The sequence below is a fragment of the Neolamprologus brichardi genome, chromosome 16 (assembly GCF_056152115.1).
Source record: "Neolamprologus brichardi isolate AB-2024 chromosome 16, ASM5615211v1, whole genome shotgun sequence".
Lineage (NCBI taxonomy): Eukaryota > Metazoa > Chordata > Actinopteri > Cichliformes > Cichlidae > Neolamprologus > Neolamprologus brichardi.
Window position 1 is genome coordinate 12,594,742 of NC_142119.1, and position 25,036 is coordinate 12,619,777.

Genomic DNA, 25,036 nt, shown 5'->3' on the forward strand with positions numbered 1-25,036 from the left:
TCTTTTTCTTTTTTTTTTACAATACTAAACCAGCACAGGGGTTTGGAACTGTTTGTGTGCACACTGAATATTTAACACCTTTACCAACATACTTATTTTTAAGATCTGTTTTTGGTAATGTAAAAAATATGAACAATAAGTGTAATATACAATGTTTGTCTGATTAGAGTATTATGAATAAGCAATGAAGGGAGAAGTAAAGACAGACATTACAAATCTAATTTGATAGCTGCTTTCAGTACTTGACAGTTATTGAATATTTCAGAAATCTTTCAGACTATATTTCCAGGCATAGACGTGATTGACAGCAAAGAATCTTAGCTAAACTGATAAGGTGGAAATTATGCATCCCCCGAATGCATCCCCTGCCCTTTCAACTCTTTACTGCAATAAATCTTCAGTTCTGATGTGAGTAATCTTCATGCCATTATTAGGACCATAATTGCACTTTTAAGCCTCCATATTACAGTGTACTTATACAGTCCAGTGAATCGCTGCACAGTCAATAGCAGTCTCTCCCAGTAGGTTACAGCTGACTATAGAGCACTGGGCTGCAGTGATCACGATGGTATAAATTAAGGTTAAAATAGCAATAAAGGAATAAAGCGAGCTATTTAGAGTACAGCTAAATTGAAATGATTCCCTGTCACACCCAGTCATTCAGACATCAATAATGGTGGTGATGGATGAAAGAACTGGGAGGTCACTCAAATATTAGCTGGTCTCTGTACACTAAACTATTGATCCATAGTGCAAGCTTTAATGCTTAATCCCCTCTCCTTCTCTTCTTTTGGAGTCTGTCCTTTTTGTGCTCTATAGCGTGTACATTTCTGAAGAATGTAACCACAAGGAGGCATGGGAATGTGACAGCTCTGCATGCATCCATTCACTTGCTTTTCTTTTTCCAGATGATTGAGCTGAGAGGATGATGGTAAACAGCAGCTTATAGCTATTGATGGTGGGAGACTGTTAATGTAAACAGCATGCGCTCTGTAATGTGCCTCCATACTGTTCGTCTGAAGGTGGAAAACGGAGTAGCTGCTCGAAAAACTATGGTATCAAAGGGATAAAAAAGATTTGAAAATATGGTGACAATCACTTCTAAAACCTTGTAAAATATCATTCTAAATGTAAAAAAACCATCTACTCATTGAAGAAAGTCTAGCAATTTTATACTAACACAAATATGTCGCTTTGATGACATATTGATGATCATCTCGCCTATCTCATAAGTCGGTTTGTGGTGCACATCTGTGGGCTCTGAATACTAGGAAATTAGAGGGTTAAAGAGAGGAATCGGTGGCCGGAGAAAGAAAGACATGACAAATGAGGGTGGAGGGACTTTTAAGGTCCTATGGAATGGACTGGAAAATTCCTTTTAAGAGCACAGCCAATGTGACATATGATCCTAATTATTTTAATGTTGGAAACCACAGTCCTGCATCGGGCAATTTAAGGCGGAGCCATTATGCTTGTCTTTATGATACACACATCACAAATTACAAAAAGATTCGGTACACTGTGAAAAATGTAAATTTAAAAAAAATGCAGTGATTTGCATCTCTTACCAAAGCCACATTTTACTTACAAGAGAATACAGAAAATATATTGAATGTTTAAACTGAGAAAAAGTATCATTTTAAGAAAAAAAAATAAGAGCATTTTGAATTTGATGGCAGCTACAGGTCTCAAAAACAGTTGTGACTGGGCCATTTTTATCACAGTGTAGCATCGCCTCTTCTTTTAACATCAGTCTGTAAAAGTTTAGGAATTGAGAAGAGAGCTCTTGGACTTTTGGGAGAGGAACGCTATCCCATTCTTGTCTCATATAAGAGTCTAGCTGCTCAACGGTCCTGGTTCTTCTTGGTCCTATTTTTCGTGTCACGATGCTTCATTTGATGGAAGCCCTCTGACTCTTCTATTATGAAGCCATGCCATTATAATATATATGGAGTATGCTTTCTATCATTGTCTAGCTGAAATAAGCAAGGCTTTTCCTGAAAAAGACACCTGGATCTTGTGGTAAAACCTGTATTTACCTTATAGTATGGATGGTACCTTTCCAAGCTGCCAATAAATGAGCCATGATAAGATTCTACTTTTTAGTCCAGAGGACGCAGTGTCCATGTTTTCCAAAAAGAATTTCACATTTTCATTTCTCTGACCACAGAACAGTTTTCACTTAAAAAAGCTTTGGCCCAGAGACGACAGTGGTGTTTCAGGATTTTGTTCACACGATAGAGCTTTAACCTGTATTTGTGGATGGCACAGTGAACTGTGTTACTGAACCCCAAGAATCACATCTGTTTTCACTGCAGTGCTGCCTGAGGGCCTGGAGATCATGTTCATTTATTATTGATTTTCAGCCTTGTCCCTCGGGCAAAGAGATTTCCCCAGTTTCTCTGACTCTTCTGATGACATTATGTACTAAGGATGATGAGATATTAGCTTTTTGCACACTGGTACCCACTGTACCCATCTTCACTTCTGAGAATCTCTGCCTCTCTAAGACGCTCTTTTTACACCCTAAAATGTTACTGACCAATGAACCCAATTAGCTGCACAATGTTCCGCCAGCCGTCTGTTTCTACAATAGCACCACTTACCTTTCCAGCATTGCCCTAATCATAACTTTTAAAAGACGTGTTGCTGTTATCAAATTCAAAATGCCCTCATTTGTTTTCATTAAATAGTAAAAGGTCTTAATTTAAAAAAATTGATATATTTTCTAAATAAAATTATGATTTCTTTTTTTTATTTCATTTTACACAGTATACAAACCATTTTGGATCCAAGGTTGTATATAACGCTCCAGTGGTGCATGCTCTTATAAAAACATAGTCAAGGTTTGAAGTAATGTGTTTAAGCTATGTACAAGTGTATATATATATTAACTAGATGATGTTTATTTGTGTTCTTATAGGTTGTGTTATATTACGTTCTTTATTTAAAAAATGCATTTTCTTTGTTTCTGGGAAATTCTAAATTTAACAAAAAAAAAAAGTTATATACAAGTAATCCACATGAGTTTTAGTACTACATAGTCTTGTCAATGTTCTAGTAATGCTGATGAACGAAAGAAGGACGCCCACAAGTTCAAGAAAAACTGTGCAAGGAATAGCAATAACTGCAATGGAAGATGGTGACTAGTCCAGCTGTTGTCACAGCTCTGCTCTGACGTGGTTATAAGAAAGATAAGAGTTTGGTATGGAAGCAGATGACCAAGGGCAATATGCAAACAATCCTATCATGCTTCTCAGACCCAGGTAGGAAATACTTGCAGTATAGTGACAGACCTAAAACCATCTGTTCAAAGAATTCAAGTTGACAAAATTTCAGTTAGTAACAAATAGTTACTATATGTTACTAACTGAGTTAGTAACATATGTAGTTACATATAGTAAGAACATCCAAAATATTATCCTTCTTGTTTAGATGTTTTTTTCTTCAAAACAAAGTTCAGGTTTAAGTACATGCAATATCTTAATTATATTGGTAAAGGTACAGACTACTACATTTCCTGTATTGTGACATCCTAGTAGAGAGGGGGCATATTTAATATGGTCCTCTCAGGCATAGAGGTCTGGCTGGGGGTGCGGAAGCCCCACCCACCTGTTACTCAAACCTCTTTTTTTTATCATTGATAGCCAATCAGAAGAAACCTGGCTAAAAGGAACAGAGCTAAAACATAGATTAGATTTTTTTGAACTCTCAGTCAAGTAACGCCACTTTACTAGAGGATAAAAACATGGAGATACGGTTGATCCCTTTAACTGACAGTTGGCTGTATGTTTAAGCTGTAAGCTTCTGAAAGTGGACCAAAGCACAGACACCCTCTCTCCTCTCGGAGACAGCTATATTTTGAGGAGACTCTCTTACATTATTAAAGCACTAGTAGGTTCAGGATTCAGGTCGCATAAATGTTATGAATTATTAATAAAAGGTAGTCAGTATGTACCGTATTTCAGTGTGTATTCCTACCTGGAGATGTTTGACAATGTTGACCACCTCTCTAGTAGAATAGGGGTAGTTGATGGTACCCTGGTCGGCCAAGGACCTGAGCTCTCCAAAGGCTGCCACGAGCTTTTGCAACGTAGCATCAGGAACATCGGGGCCATACTGTTTTAGCATAGCCAGCTCCGCTTTGGGCTTCGGGTTGTCCACAGCATGGCAGCTAAAAATATCGCCTGGTACAAAATACAAGACAGAATTTAATGTGTTTCTCTCCATATACAATATTTGATATCCAGGGCAAAAAAAAAAGTTAAGTGTTTATCTATTTTTAATGTGTTGGGGTATTAATGTAGTAGGAAAAGCCTCAGTTTCAGTTGTGCGTGTGTTTTTGGGTACCTAGAGCTCCAAAGAAGTCATTGCCCAGAAAAGGAAAACCAGGTCTGTTAGCGAGGACGATCATCCTGAAGTCTGGGTGCATAATTATGATGTCAGGCCTCCCCTTGGCTTCACGTGGACCTGTGGAACAGACAGTTGTTGTCTACACATGACCAAAACAAGCACAGTTTCATCTCAGTCTGTTTCTGTATGAATCTCCTTTTTTACTCTCAGTGTTTTAATTTGTGTCACAGATTTTCACACACACCTCTACTACGCTGACAGCTTGAAGGTCGTGTTTATGAAGTCTCAAGATTGTGTTTACATTCCACTAGGAGGATGAGCCTCTCAGGAATGGAGTAGCTGTCAGCAGCCCATGTGATTACAAGGGAATATGTGGAAAAACTAAATGTTTACAGAGCAGCGTGATCCAAAATCTGCTGGTACCTGTCCATAAAGGCTTTTATCCTAAGCTTCCTTCAGTGGCCTGCATCTGATGTTCCACTCGTGTTTGCCTTGCAGTACATGCAGTCCTTAATTCGTCATAAAAACAGTTCTCGTTCTGTATCTGGGACATGTCTGCTGTCAAGGTGTGTGCATGCATGAATGTGCGTATGACTGCACCTGAGATGATTCTGCGTCCATCAGCCAGGATCATCTCTCCGCTCTCCACCAGGGTTTTGAGAATGCAGGTGACGTTTGTAGGAGCTTTGTCGGCCTCATCTATCACTAACACATGGCCAAACTTCACTGCCTTTACCTGAACACAGACAACACACACAAACATACACACACATGCCATTTGACTAACAAAAAAGCACAACTGCTGTTACAGTTGGGGAAAAAGCTGATGATGAAGATGCTGTCCCAGATAGAAAGAGTTCATGTGGTGAATACATATATCAAACTGGCCTACACATTCACTATCCACCCTCACAGGTTTTTTCACTTATTTTGACTAAGTAGTCCTAATTTTGGGATTGTGTAGGTGTGCATCACAATGTACTAAAAGCTCTGGACACTGTGTTCTGAGAAGTCATCAGATATGCTCCTATGAAAGCTGCTTATTCGACACATAAGCTGAGAAAGTTCTTAGGCATATGGGAGACACAAATACCACAGTTTCTTCTCTGCTGGCGATTAGAACAACAAAGCTACTATTATGTATCTTTATTTTCATGTATTTCACGGAGTAAACCATTAAGAGGGCTGCCATTGTCAAGCAAAATAATCCTTTTTTAAAATCTTGATCTAAAATGGCCAAGATGGATATCTTTCTCTGAGATAAAAAAAAAAAAAAGCTCTGTGCCATTACACCACTGCACCCAGAAATGCAATACACTATTGATGATTTTGTATCTTTCACTAAAAAGTCCAGAAAATAAGACAAATCACTGGTAATCATAAGTGGAATCCAATGACAGTCCCTGAGCATTCACATACTGTTATACATAATATTATATATTTACATGTATATACACACATATAAATAGATTTTGATGCGGAGTCCTCAAGGCTCCATCCTTGGACCTTTCATACTTACATATACACCCTTTCTCTATCTCAGATGTTACATTCATATTACATTTCATTCTTATTCACACCGCACACCTCAGTGTCACCTCAGGACTACTGAGCCCTACACTTACTCAAAAACTCTAGTACTGAAATTAATGAGTGGATGTGCCCAAACTTACTGAAATTGAAAGAAAAGACTGAGGTATATTTTTTTTCACCTCTAAAGAAAAAAGAATTAAAGTCTCTAACCTATCTAGACGAATGTTGCTTAAATTCTCAAACCAGGCAAGAAATCCTGAAATAATTATTGACTGACCTAAATATCGATAGTCATATAAAGACAATTTTTAAAAATCAGCCTATTAACCTTAATCTTAAAACTATAGCAAAAATGTATGGATGTCTGTTGTTAGAGTTGTGAAAAAGCTGATGATGAAGATGCTGTCCCAGATAGAAAGAGTTCATGTGGTGAATACATATATCAAACTGGCCTACACATTCACAATCCGCAGGATGTCTGTCTAAAACTGATACAAAAATAAATAAATCTGTGCACAGATTTCTTTTTAGTGGACTATTGTAACAGTGTCTTTATGGGTCTTAGTAAAACTCCATCAGACAGCTACAGCTCATTTAGATTCCTGTAATTACACAAAAACAGTTGAGCACATTAGTCCAATTCTCAAATCTCTGCACAGGCTTTCTTCATCACAAAAGATGGCTTTTACAACACTTCGAATAGTTCACACTAAGATTTAAACTGACTGAGTTACATTTCAAATGTACTTGTACCTTACAAACCATCCAGAACTCTCAGGTAAATAAGAACATGCTTTCTATGTGGCAAAAACAAATAAAATCATACAGAATAAAACGATTCCAACACAACTTGATTTGTGGTGATGATCATGTCTACCACAATATACATCTGAGACATCTGTGAACATGAGGGGAAAAAAACTCTAACTGACCAGAGGGGAATCCTCATATGTAATGATGCCATCTCGCACCGAGGGCTGTAAGGTCAGAGTCTGGACTGTTGTATCCCTGCAGAGGCAAAGAAAAAAGAAGATGGTTATAACAGAGCCGTTACATAAGAGGAAACAGGCTCAAAGAATTCCGAGCAGAAATCCATGTGGACAGTAAAGACGGCTAGGTAATGGGAAACATATCTGCTGTCATGTTGTTGCTCTAACCCGTAAGCACAACACTAATTATGGTAGTAAAAATGTGGGTAAAGGTACTTTAAAAAAACCTTTTTAAGCCTTGCTGTAATGTGAATTACTTCTACACCTGTTCAGTGCTTTGGTGCAACAAGCCACAATGCACACCAGTCGACAATCTGCCTTGACTTTGGACTCTCTAATCCGTGGTTTATAACCTTGTTAGCATCCAAATGAATGTTTACCCTCTCTCATTCATTTAGCATTTCAAGAGAACTGCCCAGGCATGTTTCAAAGATGGCTGCTGAGTAGCAAGACTGGCATTAGAAGGACTTTAGCTACACGTACATGCACGGCAAGGGAGAAGCACAGCACATCTTTATTAGAAAAACAAATTGTACTTTTTCTTTTAATTATATAGTGCTAGAAAAAAAGTGCACCCTTAGAAATGGTTTCTATTTCTTAAGGAGTTTTTTGGGCACTTTTCCTTCATTAGATAGTGGAATGGAGAGTGGAGAGGAAAGCAAGGGGACTCGGGCCGCATATGAACCCATGGTGCCTCGTTTCAGCCTGGTTGCATGTGCTCACCTGCTTGCCCCATAAGCTTAAGTGACACTCAGAAATGCTTTGTATTAAGAACAAAAAGGGCAAAACAGGTTCTGGTTACTAATTCTTCTACACAAGTTCAAAGTAACTCCTAACTGAAATGGCTAAACTTAGTCTTGTTGAACTGAAAGGGTAACTCTGGTGATCAGATCTTGCACATGTTTCTCATAGTGCTTTTTTACTTGAACATTTGTTACTATCATTTGATAAGAGTAGATGCAGTGCAGCTAAAAAAAGGTGTCAGTGACACTGTATTTGTTTTCCAAAGGCCAGCCACACAATCATAACACTGAACATTTCCCCGACAACTATAACTCCCTGGGGTCGCCAACATTTTTCTCTTCCTCTGAACATCTCCTCTCGCTTGCTCTTCGATATCTCACAATATCTGACCCAGGAGCTGTCCTAGTTTCCTTTCTGGCCGGCTGCATGTGTCTTGCTTTTTCTGAGCCACATCTCTGTAGGCCTTCAGTCACACAGGCTCCCAATAGCCACAGGCAGATATTTCTGCCTCTGCCCTGGTCTAATATTAGCTGCTGCTACAGTAGCAAACCAGGCCACAACCATGCTCAGCTCCACTTTGACTTTCACATGACTTTAAACAACTACACACACACAGGCAGTAGAAAAATCTGGCCTTAAGAATGATATTGAATATGTTATTGATCTAGAATTGACCGGCGTCAAAATTCCAGTAAATTGCTCGGCTTACAAGTGCCGAGATCAAAATGAGGCCCATCTCTTGGCTCCATGATCTGAGCTACAGTCAACAGCAACCCATCAATCTATTAATGCAAGAACCTGACCTAAAATTCTTATGGTGTCACCATGTGAGTATTTATAGAACCAGTGGACCCGAATTAGCAAAGACTGAAAAAGCTTTTCTTTAGTTTGTAAAGTCTTCGTTCTGGGAAAGAAAGGCCTAATTTACTGAGGAAAAAAATTGATTTTAATGCTCTTATATGAGAAGGCTCCTCCGTGAATCGCAACCTTATCGTGGTGGAGGGGTTTGTGTGTCCCAGGGATCCCAGGGGCTATGTTGTCTGGGGGCCTTTGCCCCCTGGTAGGGTCTCCCATGGCAAATTGGTCCTGGGTGAGGGACCAGACAAAGAGCGATTCAGAAGACCCCTATGAAAAAAACACAGAGGGAACAGTTTACCCTGCCCGGGATAGGGTTACCGGGGCCCCGCCCTGGAGCCAGGCCCGGGGAGGGTGCCCGAGGGCGAGCGTCTGGTGGCCGGGCCTTAGTCCATGGGGCCCGGCCGGGCACAGCCCGAAGAGGAGACATGGGCCCATCCTCCCGCAGGCCCACCACCCGCAGGAGGCGCCATAGGGGTCGGGTGCATTGTGTGCCGGGTGGCGGCCAGGAGCGGAGGCCCTGGCGGACTGACCCCCGGCTGCCAAGACTGGCAATAGGGACATGGAATGTCACCTCTCTGGTGGGGAAGGAGCCTGAGTTAGTGCGTGAGGTTGAGAGGTACCGGCTAGATATAGTCGGGCTCACCTCTACGCACGGCTTGGGCTCTGGAACCAGTCTCCTGGAGAGGGGCTGGACTCTGTCTCAGTCTGGAGTTGCCCCTGGTGAGAGGCGGTGGGCTGGGGTGGGTATTCTAATATCCCCTCGGCTTGCTGCCGGTACGTTGGGGTTTTTCCCGGTGGACGAGAGGGTTTGTTCCCTGCGCCTTAGGGTCGGGGAACGGGTCCTGACTGTCATCTGCGCTTATGCGCCGAGTGGCAGTTCGGAGTACCCAGCCTTCTTAGAGTCCCTGGGGGGGGTGCTGGAAGGTGCTCCACCTGGAGACTCTGTTGTCCTGCTGGGAGACTTCAATGCTCACGTGGGTAACGACAGCGAGACCTGGAGGGGCGTGATTGGGAGGAACGGCCTCCCTGATCTGAACCCGAGCGGTGCTTTGTTATTGGACTTCTGTGCTAATCACAGTTTGGCCATAACGAACACCTTGTTCGAACATAAGAGTGTCCATAAGTGCACGTGGCACCAGGACGCTCTAGGCCGTAGGTCGATGATCGATTTTGTAATCGTATCACCAGACCTGCGACCATATGTTCTGGACACTCGGGTAAAGAGAGGGGCTGAGCTGTCAACTGATCACCACCTGGTGGTGAGTTGGATCAGGTGGCGGGGGAGGACGCTGGACAGACCTGGTGCACCTAAACGCGTAGTGAGGGTGTGCTGGGAACGACTAGCAGAGGCCCCAGTCCGCGAGATCTTCAACGCACACCTCCGGCAGAGCTTCAACAGCATTCCGAGGGAGGCGGGGGACATTGAGTCCGAATGGACCATGTTCAGCGCCTCCATTGCCGAAGCTGCTGCATTGAGCTGCGGCTGCAAGGTGGTTGGTGCCTGTCGTGGTGGTAATCCCCGAACCAAATGGTGGACACCAGAGGTGAAGGGAGCCACCAGGCTGAAGAAGGAGTCCTATCGGGCTTGGTTAGCCTGTGGGACTCCGGAGGCAGCCGACAGGTATCGACAGGCCAAGCGGAATGCGGCTCGGGCAGTGGCTGAAGCAAAAACTCGGGTGTGGGAGGAGTTCGGAGAGGCCATGGAAAAAGACTTTCGGACTGCCTCGAAGAGGTTCTGGCAAACCGTCAGGCGTCTCAGGAGGGGAAAGCGGTGCTCTACCTGCACTGTGTATAGTGCTGGCGGAGCGCTGCTGACGTCGACTGAGAAAATTGTCAGGCGGTGGAAGGAATACTTCGAGGACCTCCTTAATCCCACTGACGCGTCTTCCAAGGAGGAAGCAGAGTCTGGGGATGAGGGGACTGACCCGCCAATTTCTGGGGGCGAGGTCACTGAGGCAGTTAAACAACTCCTTGGTGGCAGAGCCCCTGGTGTTGATGAGGTCCGCCCCGAGTTCCTGAAGGCTCTGGACGTTGTAGGGCTGTCCTGGTTGACACGCCTCTGCAATGTTGCGTGGAGATCAGGGGCAGTACCCGTGGATTGGCAGACCGGGGTGGTGGTCCCCATCTTTAAGAAGGGGGACCGGAGGGTGTGTTCCAACTACAGGGGGATCACACTCCTCAGCCTCCCCGGGAAAGTCTATGCCAGGGTGCTGGAAAGGAGAGTTCGTCCGCTAGTCGAACCTCTGATGCAGGAGGAACAATGCGGTTTTCGTCCTGGTCGCGGAACACTGGACCAACTCTTCATCCTCTCGAGGATACTTGAGGGTGCATGGGAGTTTGCCCAACCAGTCTACATGTGTTTTGTGGACTTGGAGAAGGCATTCGACCGTGTCCCTCGGGGTGTCCTGTGGGAGGTGTTGCGGGAGTATGGGGTGACTGGCCCATTGCTACGGGCCATTCGATCCCTATACAACCGTTGCAAGAGCTTGGTTCGCATTGCCGGCAATAAGTCGGACTCGTTCCCGGTGGGTGATGGGCTCCGCCAGGGCTGCCCTTTGTCACCGGTTCTGTTCATAATTTTTATGGACAGGATTTCTAGGCGCAGCCAAGTGGCGGAGGGCTTTCGCTTTGGTGGCCTCAGGATCTCATCTCTGATTTTTGCGGATGATGTGGTTCTGTTGGCTTCATCGGGTGAGGGCCTCCAGCTCGCACTGGAGCGGTTCGCAGCCGAGTGTGAAGCAGCGGGAATGAGGATCAGCACCTCCAAATCTGAGGCCATGGTTCTCAGCCGGAAAAGGGTGGAGTGCCCACTCCGGGTCGGGGATGAGGTCCTGCCCCAAGTGGAGGAGTTCAAGTATCTCGGGGTCTTGTTCGCGAGTGATGGGAGAAGGGAGCCGGAGATTGACAGACGGATTGGGGCTGCAGCTGCAGTAATGCAGACGCTGCACCGGTCCGTCGTGGTGAAGAGGGAGCTGAGTGTAAAAGCGAAGCTCTCAATTTACCGGTCGATCTACGTCCCTACCCTCACCTATGGCCACGAGCTGTGGGTAGTGACCGAAAGGACGAGATCGCGGATACAAGCGGCGGAAATGAGCTTCCTCCGAAGGGTGGCTGGCATCTCCCTTAGAGATAGGGTGAGAAGTTCGGCCATCCGGGAGGGGCTCAGAGTAGAGCCGCTGCTGCTCCACATCGAAAGGAGCCAGTTGAGGTGGTTTGGGCATCTGGTAAGGATGCCCCCTGGGCGCCTCCTGGGTGAGGTGTTCCAGGCATGTCCCACCGGGAGGAGGCCCTGGGGCAGACCCAGGACACGCTGGAGAGATTATATCTCTCGGCTGGCCTGGGAACGCCTTGGTGTTCCCCCGGATGAGCTGGAGGAGGTGGCTGGGGAGAGGGAGGTCTGGGCCTCTTTGCTTAGGCTGCTGCCCCCGCGACCCGGCCCCGGATAAAGCGGATGAAGATGGATGGATGGATATGAGAAGGTCAAGGCTGCCAAGGTAGTAAGAAAAATACTGGCTTTTTCCTTACAGCTTTTGGTGGAACAGAAAAGTTTAGTGACATATCTTTAAAAAACATTAAAACATCAAATTAAAAGCGGCATCAGATACACTGAACAGGGAAGTCTTCTTTGTCCATCTGATTTATTCCAACAACTGTGTTGTAATAAAGAAGCTCTTCATTCACACCTCTCATGTTTGTCTGTCTTCCTTCACCCACAACCAGCCAGGCAGATCACTGCCCCTCCCTGAGCCTGGTTCTGTTGGTGGTTTCTTCCTGTTAAAAAGGGAGCTTTTCCTCCCCCCCTGTCCCCAAGTGCTTGCTCATTGGATGGGTCATCTGATTGTTGGAGTTTTCTCTCAATTATCGTAGAACCTTTACCATTACACTATAAAGCACTTTGAGGAAATTGGCGCAACTTGGAGCTATATAATGTACTAATTTTAAACTGCAGACTGCCACTGTGTTGGCTGGCCATTTCAACTCATTTCTTTGCCATTGCATATGTGTTTACAATTTTCATGTAACCTACAATAACAGAGAAAATCCAACAATCCAACGTCACCCTACGAACAAGCTTTTGGCAACAGTGCCCTCTGAAGCAGAAAGTTGTTGGTTGGGAACCACTACTCTAAACATGAACCTTATAAAACTTAAACTTAGCTTCTGGAACTAAAAGTCTCCAGAATGACTTCTCTGCTTCCAAAAATAAGGCTACTTGTGCTGAAATCTGATGAGTTTATGGTCTCATTAACTGGTTTTAGATCTTATCACTGGCAACATAAATCATTAGTAAATCATGATTTCAATTAGAGTCAAAAAGAAAAACACTGTAGGGTATGCTTAGTGGAGGAACTACGCTGTGACTGGGGGTGCAGAGTACCTTTATTTCTCAGTGAGACTTCTTAGTTGGCTCATGAAGTTTGGTTTCAAAAAGGCTAGGACAGCAACAGAAAAATGATGCTATGGTGATTCTCCTTACCTGTGGAGCTGTAGATATTCTCTGGGCCTGTTGAGAAGGTGCAGGAACCGGTCCACAATTTTATTTTTGCCAACACCCTGTGGAGGGACATCATCATCAGTCTTTATATGTGGACTGTGTTTGTAGTTAGACCACAAAGATAGAAAGAAGCATCCATTTCAACTTCCAAAGAGGCAGGACTGAGAGGAAGAGCCAAGTGCATCCCTCTAATTTTGATGGTGCTTTGCTGTGACAGGGGCTGTTCTTCGGGACTCCCACCGGCATCCCACAGAGCCTGTCGGATCTCTCGGTCAGTCTGTCAAACGTCCAGTAAGTCGCTCTGACAGCTCGTAATGCCTCAGCGTGGACCATGCATGGTCACACACTCAGATTTGCAAATGCCTTCTGCCACTCAGTCCCTCTCATATCCAAGCGCACAAATAAACACAAACACAAAACTGCACACACACAGAAACACTCCTCTGGGCTCACAGCACACCATGTCCAGTCATCCATCCTCATCTATCCTCCCTTTAACCCTGCCCAGTTGGACAACGCTGGGGGCACAGAGTGTCCCCCAAGGAGTTGCTACATGTGTCCTTATGCTACTTATGCCTTATGTGAACTGTGACTGCGCAGGGTTGGAGGGTGACATGAGGACGCAGGGAGTCTATTTCGTAACTCTTCCCTCCATGCTCGAACAGAGCTGACATGGGTGGCCTACTTCACTAAAATCCACTACTGCAGAAATGAGACAAAACCATGGTCTGCAAACACAGATCTGACCTCTGTTTATTTTACATGACAAAAAGTGGGTTTGTAATCCTGACCATAAATGGACCAAAGGTTGCCCAGGGTTCTTTTCTGTGGGCAGAGGAAATTACAATATGGTGAAATTAATACGCTTTCAAACATCACTCACCTGGTTTCCCACTAAGAGGAGGTGCTCTCCTAACAGAAAGTCTTTCAGCATGTCCTCCATCACCATCATGTGCTGCAGAGATATTTAAGCAAACACATATTCAGCTGAACAAGTAGCTCAGATTGTAATTTAACCCAGATGGATGTTGCAAAGAGCAATACTGCTTACAGTTGAGAATAAATCAGCTTAAAATGTATTAAAAACAACAAAGTTTGCTCAGAAAACAGGTCATTCATAAAGTAGGTCATCCTCATTGCTTCCATCCTTTCTCAACCTCTTCCACCTTTTTTATTTCGGACCAAAACACGGGCAGGCAGAGGAAAAAGCGCAAAATGGGGACATGAAGAAGGAGATAAATCATCAGTGTTGCCAGAGGATGTCACAGTATCATTACCATGGCTGGTTGTTCTTTGGATATACTACAATTAATGTCACCAATAAGGCAAGGATTAGGCACAAGACACTAGCATTAAAGCAAACAAAAACCTATTGATTTATCTGCAGAGGAAAGCGATCTGTGAACAGGATACCAAAGGCAAAATTTATGGAACTTGCTTGAGTTGTGATATTTGTTACCACTCAGCATCAATCAGCACAGAGCAACAAAAGTAGGACTGTGAAGAATCTGAAAAGAAAGATAAGCATTTGGAGTTCTGCCCATTTTCACACCCACAGCATGTACCCTGAAGCCGATGTGACTTTTGTATTTTTGGCAACTGAACATTTTAAAAACTGAACAACACAAAATCCATCAGGAGGACGCTTTTTTAAATTTTTTTAAAATCCTATTTAAACACCAAAATTCAATGTGTATCACACCAAACATTCAGCAGTAATCATGCCTGGCGTACACACCACGACACAGACAGAGAAGAATTTTATTATACCATAAAAAAACCCAATACCAACCAATCAGAGGTCGCTAACAGTGTATTGGGGCTGATGTTACTGCCAGGCCAGATTAGCATCTCTAAAACTATCTGATAAGGGTCCAACACAGATGAGAAAGAGCATGGCCAGAGGAAATATCAGCTAATACCGGAACTAAAAGCAAAATCCTTACACAATGAAAACTTTAATCTGACAAAGGCAAGTATGATAACGATGACAACAAGGGACACAAGGGACAGAGCTGTGTTTTCATTGGTGTATGATTGCCTGAACTGGGTGGTGGTGAATCTGCAGAGCTAAGCTTTCTCAGTTTGAGGGGGAAACAAAAAAAGAGCAATTGAAATTCAGATTACGCTTTACTGGTTGTAATCTGCCTTAGCACTTATGTGATCAAATCTGGGTCATATGCTGAGACTGAAAAAAGTCTTTTCCAGCCCTCTCACAGCTACACATTTGCTTTAGAATGAGACATAAAATACTGATGGTTGTGAAGTGCATGCTTACCTGGGGATTATCATAGAAGAGCACATCAGGAACCTTCATTTTCTGGTCAGCATTGTAGATGGGAGCGGAGACACTCCCAATGGTCAACACACCGTCCTTTACCATACCTGTAGAAATACAGCAATGTGGGCCATAAACATGGGCTTCTTCATTTAGACTGACTAATGCTGGGAATGGTTCCTTTTACCCCAACTCAGACTTTGACCATACACATTCTCACATGCAGCCCATGCCCAAACCTTTCTGGACATGACAGAAACGCATGTGAGACAGGGGCGCCTCCAGAATTTTTTAATTATAGGGGTGGCCATATGGGAGCCACTAAAAATATTGGGGTGGGACACCAAAAAGAGAATTTACAGTTTTATTATGCTGTTATCAAAAAAGAGAGAGTGCACCGGGAGGGCGTGTTTGCAGTACTGGTGCCTTCTGGAGCTGTTTAATTGAATTGTCTAAATAATAATCGGGCGCGCTGTGTGGTACAGCCAAGTTTGTGCTTTATCTTTGGTGAGTAAAATGTTATTATTATTAGCGGATACCTTAGGACTTCACCATCTTGTACAAATATTCTCACTTCTGGCTCAAAAATAAAATAAAATCCAAGTCTAACGCTCCAGAAACCTATGCCGCCATGGTGGCTAGGTCTATCTTTTAAGTACAGTCTTTGGTGAAAATATAACATTGGACACTTTAACCTGCTGCTACTGAGTAAAAAGTTGGTGTGATGTCAGATTGTGCTGATGCACGACTATCAAAGCTAACAGGAAATATTCTTCCAGTGGAAAAGAAGAACTATCAAAATTCATAACATAATGTGGATGAATAATGCATATCAGAAATCTGATACTGTCATTCATGTCTAGAAGATGTATCAGTGTAGTTGGCAAAAATTCGGAAACATTACATTTCTATTGCTTTTTTGTTATTGTTTAGGTACCTTGCCTGTACTGCAGGCAGCACGTGTATTGAAGCTGCAGTTCTCTCAGAACTGACAGGGACAGCATGCTAGTGTCCTTAAATGCTGAAGAAGGAGCAATACACCCAAAAGCACAGGGGAAACTGCAGGCAGAAGATGGTAACTAATGCTGCTACTGCAATATCTCTGCCCATGCTTTAAGAAAGGCAAAAGGGCTATACACAAACAATGCTAATGTTGCTAATTTCAAAGCAAAGGAGAAAATACCTCAAATTTCATGAAGCAGCTAAAAGCATGGAATTACAGTTTCATTAAGAATTCCAGGTGGATGAGTTTCAATTCAACATTCAACAACATCCACAGAATTATCCTTCTTATGTTATCCTGAAATACACATTGGCACTTTGTATGAGACAGCTGGCTTTGCCTGGTTAAAATCAGCTTTGCCCCATCAGTTACAATATTTGCAATAGCTAATATAGAAATGCTTAACTGAGCATAATCTAATGAATGTCATACCTCATAGTGACATTAGCAAGCTACTAAGGAACCAACCCAACATTTCCTGCTAACAAAGCATTGTGCCAACATTTTAAGTACATGCCACCACCAAGTTAGTGGATTCAAACGACTTTTTTGACAAAGGAGGTTAAAAACATGGAAGAATCATTTTGTTTTGGCATCAAATGAGCATCAAGAATCATGTACCAATATTAGTAACCCAGTAGTAAATATCCTGGATTGTGACATGTAATACAAAGAAAAATAATCCATGGAGTTCCACAGCATCCTTTTATTTTATGTTTTGATCTTACCTACCAATAGCATCATTAGCTGATTTGTCACTGAGCATTTTGTCACCAGCTTTTTATTCATAATAATCCCACTCACTGGTTTACATGAGTGGTGCTCCTAGCTCTCACATACCAACTCTAAACTCACACTGAACACTAATCACACACTCAAGTGATTCCCTGTTCAAATTATTAGTGCTTTGGAAAACATCCATTTTACCTGTAACCAGAATAATTGCATGCATGAGAGAGTCAGTCAGACCTGATTTTTGACAATGCTGAGAGGTGCTTGTGAGTCAGAAGATGAGATTATTTTGGGTTGAGCTGTTTGTTTTCTTTGAGGCCAGCTGAATCCTGCCTCCCATCTTTTAAATAATACATGTGCCTGTGCTACCAGTATGTCTACACAGTAGAAGTCGACATTTATTCTTTACAAGGAAACAGATCACAAGTTCAGAATGAATGCTAAGAGACAAAACTTTCCGGCTACCAGCTTTACAAGTTATTTGTCATTTATCGTGCATTGTTCCATTTCTGTAGAATAAGCGATTGAGGTTTCCTTTGGAGGGGGGTTACAGTTCAATCTTCAGTTATTAACCTATGTTCCGTAATATTGGTATAATAAAGACTTTATTGCTGTATGTAAATGAAGCGAACTGATTTGTGCTTCTGCTGGTATACAGTGCTGTGCAGAAGTCTTGAGTCACAATCTTAACGGTCCTCTATGAATCATTCAAGAACAAAAAAGGCACCTAACTAAAGGGATGAGCCTGTGTTATGTCAACAACACATTAAAACACAGAATTTCGCATAATATACCATTTTAAATCTAATTGATCTAAGTGACTGGAACTCACAGGGATAATCAAGAGAGCGATCAGCGGGGTCTGTTGCATCCTGTATGGAGCAGTTCATGAGGTTTTTTTGAAGAGAGGAACGGGCCAGGCTGGGCAGGAATCTAAAACACACACATACACACACACACACACACACACACACAAAATAAAAACCCACACAGTTGCCTTGTTTTTATGACACACAAATCAAATATTAACATTAATTTCTGTCTATCCATATTGCTGAAACCTAACCCAGCCATCACAGAGTGAGATGTGGGGTCTACCCTGGACAGCTTGTGTGTGTGTGTGTGTGGGTGTGAGCGAGAGAGAGAAAGAGAAAGAGAGTGTGTACCTGGAGAGACAAGCCTTATTAACTGCATGAGTGATGCTCTCCTCAGGGTGCCGAGAGAGACGGCGACAGATCCTTAGCAGCTGTCTAGTGGAGAGAGACGAGGCCAGAGACTGTGCCTAGCAACAGACACCATACATGAGCAGCCTCCAAACACCTCTACCTTTATATCTGCACGAAAAAAATATCTGCAATCTGACATGTGACTGTTGGACTGTACACTTCTGACATCCATTTACACCACCTGGAACGAGAACAACACCTGTATTTTGGGAGGTTTCTCAAAACTCCACTACCATGTACCTGTATCTGTAGTTTGTCACATGCTAGGTCTGGTGAAGTAAACCCAAAATACTGTTGTAATAATGCAGTAATAATGTTCATGTCCCGCCCACCATTTGGGAACTGCTGCCATATGTAAAGCACACACACTTACTGTGGGGTCATTTGTCTTGCGGAGACTGTGTGCAAGGTGCAGTAGCTGCTCTGCTCCTTCCATCGGTACATTAGGAGCCTAAAAACAAAACAAGAAAAAGAAGTCAAGAAGGACTTATGATGAGAGTGGAAACAGAGGTGCTGTCTTCCAGTTAGAAAAATACTGGCAAACACCAGTGCTACCCCTCAGCCTCCTAGAGACACATGTATGGGATCAATTTCAAAATCCTACATCGCCTTGTTTTCCAGTTATCAAATTCAAAGAATTTTAACAAAACTTGACCACTGACCTTTGACCAAGGTCAAGGTCACTGAGATTGAAACCCATCCAAGATTTTTAGTAGGTCTCAGTATTTGTATGTCTCACCAGTCCCTGTATGAGGCCCATCTCCTCTTCTTTGGCCAGCGGCATGACATTGTGGTAAAGGAACATAGTGAGCACCTCGGGGCTCAACCACTGCTGAGCTCTGCTGTTGCTGCCTGCACTCCCCACGATAGGGGGTTCTGCTAGGGCCAGCACTCTGAACGATGGATGAATGGGGAAAACGGATCTAAAAAGACACAAAAATAAACACACACGTGGATCACGCTGGCACACAAGTTGAACATCTGTTCAAGTCGATGTGGAACGTAGGTGCACACAGTGTTGCTCACGGATGTATCCGTTTGCGTGTGTGTGTCCTAGCCAATCGAGCTCAGGGTTAAGAGCATGACTTTTGACAGCTGCCCATGAAATCATCTGATTCAAGAGGACAGCAATGTCCATTTCTATCAAACCACGGAGACACCCATGCTGCGGCAGGATATATTTACACTACTGTGGGCAAAGTGGGCGCTAACCATCATCCAAGTCACTGGATGAATGTGTGGGAAGATATTTTATGCATAAAAACACACTCCACTATCTGCTGTACTCCCTCTGTTTGGTTGTATAATGTAGTGAGTATGAAACATTTAATTGTGTGAATGCCGTGAGATCCTGTTTCTCTTTAAACTTTATTCTACCTTATTCTAGTTGCTCAGACCTTTGCTGGTTAACTACTCCCTCAGTTTTCAACCGATTTCCACCATTTAAACTTTATACTGTTCTGCTCCTTCTGCCACCTATATCTTTTCGTGCTAATAACGTTTATACTTTTTGAGATATTAACCTTTTTATTCAATTTTTGGGCCAATTTTGCTTAATGGGACCACATTATTAGTGTGATCACCATTATTACACCTAAATTTCTGGCCTGATTGGTAGTTTCTAGTTGGAACAGTTTGAGCTGATTACTGATATTTAATCAATCTTTTTTGGGTCCAAAGATAAGTACTTCAGTTTTGTTATTGTTCAGTTGAAGGAAATTATGAGACATCCAATTATTAATTTGCTCAATGCATTTATTAAGAGTTTGGATAGGTTCAATATCACCTAGTGACATTGAGATATAAAGTTGAGTATCGTCTGCATAAATCCTACCTGTGACGGTTGCCATACATCTTCCCCGCTTGCATGCACTCTACTTTCTTGACACTCTTCAGTGTACCCTTTCCCATACAGCCATCTTCAGCAAGCACTTCTGCTTCTACACCTCTTTTCAGCAGATAATTCTGCTTTTCAGCTGATTTCAGCAGATTCCACTACACGGCATTCACACTGCATTTTCGCAGGAAATGCAACTTTTTCTAGTTGTGTGGATACCCTCAAAGGGCATCCACACTATTGAGTTCCTGTTTCTCTTTATTCTTTATTATTCCTCTAGTTGCTTCTGTACGTTTTTTGCCGATTAACTACTCCCTCAGTTTTCAGCCGATTTTCTCCATTCAAACTTTAAAAAATTCTGCTCTTTCTGCTAATGACTTGACTTTTGGTGCTCATAACTTCTATACTTTTTGAGATATTGAATTTTTTTTGGCAATATTTTTTGCCCATTTCTGCCATATTATCAGTGGCGTCTCTGATTTTCCTTGCCGGGGGGAGCTGTGTTTTAGCTCAGTGAGATGAGCAGCCGTTCTCAGACTGGGAGGCCCGGGTTCAAATCCTGCTTATGGCAACATTTCTTTCAGTTACCAATTCAACTTATTTAACTCTTTTCAACACAAATTTCAGCTTTTTCACCCCTTTTCAGCAAAATTTTCAGTTTTTTCTGCTGTTTTCAGAAAAAACTGAAAAAACTTTTCAGAATTTTCACATCTTTTCAGCACAAATCTCAGCTGTTTTCAGAAAAAAAAACTCTTTTGAGCAGAAATTCTGCTCATTCACCTCTTTTCAGCGCAACGTTCTTCTTCTTTCCATATTTTCTGTGGAAATTCTGCTCATTCATTTCTTTTCAACAGAATTTTCAGAATTTCCACCTCTTATCAGCACAATTCTCAGCAGCTCCTGCTCATTTCAGCAGAATTGTCAGTCTCTCCACCTTTTCTTTGTGAGAATAAGTTTGGCTCAGTGAGATGAGTAGCCGCCTTGAGACCAGGAGGGCCAGATTCGAATCCTGCTCACGGAAACTTTTTTTTCACCACTTTTCAGCAAAAATTTCTGCTTCTTCACCTGTTTTCAGAAGAATTTTCAGTTTCTTCACCACCATGCAACTTTTTGCAACTTTTCAACTTTTTCAGCTTTTTTCAGCAGCCATCTTCAGCGTTAAGGCATCCACACAGCATTTTCGCAGGAAATGCAAATTTTTCTAGTTCTAGTTGCTCCGACCTTTGCTGGTTAACTAGTCCCTCAGTTTTTATCCAATTTTCACCATTCGAATTTTAGACTGTTCAGCTCCTTCTGTTAATTCCTGCTATGTCTTTAGGTGCTCATAACGTTTATACTTTTTAAAATATTAAGCTTTTTTGATCACCAGTTTAGCTTGCCGGGCTGAGCCATGTTTTAGCTCTGTGAGATGAGCAGCCGTTCTCAGAGCGGGAGGCCCGGGTTCAAATTTCGCTTATGGCAACACTTTTTTCATTTAACAGTTCAACTTTTTAAACTCTTTTCAACACAAATTTCAGCTTCTTCACCCCTTTTCAGCACAAATTACAGATTCTTTTTTCAGAAGAAACCTCAGCTTCTCTTCCTCTTTTCAGCAGAAATTCTGCTGATTCACCTCTTTTCAGTGCAAAGTTCTGCTTCTTTAACCCTTTTCAGTAGAAACTTCTGCTTCTTCACCTCTTTTCAGCAGAATTTTCAGTGTCTTCATCTCTTTTTAGCACAAATCTCAGCCTCTTCTGCTCATTTCTGCAGAATTTTCAGTTTCTTTATCCTGTTCAGTCACCTGAGAACCAAATTGGCTTAATGAGATGAGCAACCACCTTGAGACCAGGTGGCGCAGGTTCAAATCCTACCACATCTTCCCTCCTCACACTCACCCTGCTTTCTTGACACTCTTCAGTGTAATCTTTCACATAAAGCAGTTTTCAGCAAAGAGTTCAGCTCCTACACAGTGTTTTCAGCACATAGTTCTCCTTCTTCTGCTGTTTTCAGAATCCACTACACGGCATTCACACTGCATTTTCGCAGGAAATGCAACTTTTTCTAGTTTAAAGAGGAGTTTTTACACATCTCCTTTTATAATGTCATATTTTCACCTCTTCTACATATTTAGACAATGTAACAGCTTTGTTAAAGCACATTTTAGATTAATTTTATGTGACTGATATAAAAAGAAAGAATTCTCATATTATTCCCATGGCCAAAAAAACCAAAACGTAGGCCTCAGTCTGAAGTCAGTTTGATCAAGAATATTAAAAAAAACAATTAAAAATAAATGCCTGAAATTTTCACTGCCCTCTATTGAACCACAATAGATCAGCAGCAGTTTTTGGAAAGGAAGTGATTTGGTAAGAGCAGGAGGAACTAACTGAACTGAGAGAAGCTAAGCTCTGCTTATCTACCTTTGGACAGTTTTTAGCCGACTGCACTCCACCCTTTTCCGGCTGAGAACCATGGCCTCAGATTTGGAGGTGCTGATCCCCTTGTAGTTGGAACACATCCTCTGGTCCCCCTTCTTAAAGATGGGGACCACCACCCCGGTCTGCCAGTCCAGGGGTACTGCCCCTGATCTCCACGCAACATTGTAGAGGCATGTCAACCAGGACAGCCCTACAACGTCCAGAGCCTTCAGGAATGCGCTGACATTGCATTAAATCGAGCACCGGCTGCCCAGTTAAACTGTGACTATCACCAGGTAACGTGGGCGTGTTTCTTGAATTAGCAGCAGGTGTTAAACAGCTGACAAGTGAGGAGGAGGATGCATGCACGTAAACTGAGAGCCTGTTGAGCTGATTGCTGGTGTCGTGAGAAAAATGTCAGCTCCTTCTTTATGTTACAGAAGTACAGAGACACAAGACCAGGCGGAAAGAGACGATCGTTCGGTGCAAATGAGAATCTGCGAATGCAACATGTGGAACACGGAGAGTGGAATATGTAAACAAACCGGTTAACGTACCCCTCCCCCCCTCCCCCCAAAAAACAAACAAGCTAAAAAAAAACAAAATAAACAGTTAAGCTGGAACACCGGGGCTGTGAGCTTGGTACACTCTGTCAGCTGACTGTTAGCAGAGCTAGCACTTTTGTAAACATGTTCTAAGTTGACAACCTGACCAGACATGTGAAGATTACGCCACTACATTCGCGGCTGTAGTTGTGCAGTTTGTGACAGAAAAACGGGGCATTTTAAAACTACACCACCACCATTGCTGCCTGTGATTTGAAATGCATTCTGGGATAGCTGGCTGCCCCAAGTCCACATAAGCAATCGATTATCTAGGATCGACCTGTCTTGACTTACTTTGCATGGCAACCAATCAAATGTTAGAGAAGCTGCAGTGGCAGCGTTAACCCCGCCCACTTAGTTTGATGGGTGAGGCTGACAGATAAAATTATTTCAAGGTGAGACATGAAGGGGACAATAGTGCCATAATGAATTAAATAAATAAATCATTAAATAATTCATTAAAACGGTCAATAATTAATTAAATGTGTCAATAATTAATTAAATGTCTCGTAAATATTTATTAAATTAATTATTTCCCATTTTAATTAATTATTGCCACATTTAATTAATTATTTAATGGTGTATTTAATTAATTCATTATGTCAGTCCTGGCGTTCCATACTTGTGCAAACGTATAGTGCGAGAAAAGTACTGAAACACGACTAATTTGCATGAGCATGTACATGTCCTCCATCTGGCTGCGTATGCTAGGCTATCACCAGCTTCTGCGGCTCCATCAACAAGCATTTGGGCGCACTCTGAGGAGGGTGCATTTGCTCGCAGATGAAAGAGGGTGTTGTTAAAACAGCGCTATTATTTTTTTTTTTCTGTTAGTCAACAGTTGTATTAGCTTCATCATTATTAGCAAACTTACTCATGGGCAAATAAATAAATCGCCCTTGTAAAAACTATCAACGATAGGCTCGATATACTCGTCCAAACGCCCAATCCTAACACACACACACACACACACAAACTAGAAGGTTCTTTCTTCTTTCTCTGACTTTGTCAAATCTCTGTTTCCTACTGGATACACTTCATCTGAGCCACAGGAGTGGGAGAAGTGGAAGTGGGTTAATTTAAGCCCAGACACCCCACCACAAACATCCTTCCTGCCAGCTTCGGTGGGGGGTTTTAAAAAGTGCGTGCTCATACATACACACAGAGGCACTTCACGAGTTACATGCAGGGTTAAAACCATCAACAGTTGTTCACATGTAAAATATGCAAGATTGTTGCCCCCACTCCCTCACCCCACCCCCAAGGAGGTTTTAACGGAGTTGGGAAAACTGGGAGAAAAATAAGTATACCTGAAAACTGGAAATTGAAGGATCAAAGGTTAAACTTAATCTCATGCCTTTGACTTCCAGCAGTCACTGTCAACACACATTGTCACACTCAACCCACTCCCAGTACCACTGCTCTAACGCAGTTTGTCTTTTTGTTGTTACCAGTTTTGTTAATTAGGAAGCACAATGGGCAGTCAGTAAATAAGAAGAAAATTGATGTGTAGTGTATAAAAAGTGTCTGATCTCATGAGAATGTTCTCAAATGCTGCAGATCCAAGCTTTCTTCTTTACTTTGGGCTATTTTAAGTAACCCAGCCATAAATTACATATTGTTATAATTACACAAAATGTGTTCCTTATACCTGACTGTTAGGACCTCCAAGCCTGTAGTTATATTCATTATTAGTTGGAGCCCCTCCTCATTGTTCTTCTTCTTCTTTGGTGCAACCCTATAAATACAGTGTACCCCTTTGGCCTCTCCCCTTTTCTACAATTCCCCTGTGGGAGAGGTGGGTGTCATTTCTTTCCAGACACTGTATAACACACATATAATGTATATTTATCCACCCTGATGCTTCTGATTGTGATTTTAGTTCAATTATTGCCATCACTGTGCTTGTTTTTGTGAGATGCCATAAATGTGTAGTATGTGTGTGTCACAAATGTGTTTTAGGCGCCATTAACGCTAGTATGATATA

The 25,036-nt window shown here is 42.6% G+C and overlaps 1 protein-coding gene across 1 annotated transcript in view; it reads right to left on the minus strand.

Moving 5' to 3' along the window:
- The window catches only part of vwa8 (von Willebrand factor A domain containing 8), an 87,474-nt gene that overhangs the window by 36,374 nt on the left and 26,064 nt on the right, over positions 1–25,036 (minus strand). The window contains exons 15-25 of the mRNA XM_087830265.1: positions 18,951–19,134; positions 18,585–18,662; positions 18,152–18,267; positions 17,818–17,918; positions 15,251–15,357; positions 13,856–13,927; positions 12,955–13,031; positions 6,819–6,894; positions 4,954–5,089; positions 4,351–4,470; positions 3,982–4,187 (exon numbers count right to left, since the gene is read on the minus strand). Coding sequence (XP_087686391.1) covers positions 3,982–4,187; positions 4,351–4,470; positions 4,954–5,089; positions 6,819–6,894; positions 12,955–13,031; positions 13,856–13,927; positions 15,251–15,357; positions 17,818–17,918; positions 18,152–18,267; positions 18,585–18,662; positions 18,951–19,134 — 1,273 coding nt within the window. The remainder of the gene's footprint in view (positions 1–3,981; positions 4,188–4,350; positions 4,471–4,953; positions 5,090–6,818; positions 6,895–12,954; positions 13,032–13,855; positions 13,928–15,250; positions 15,358–17,817; positions 17,919–18,151; positions 18,268–18,584; positions 18,663–18,950; positions 19,135–25,036) is intronic.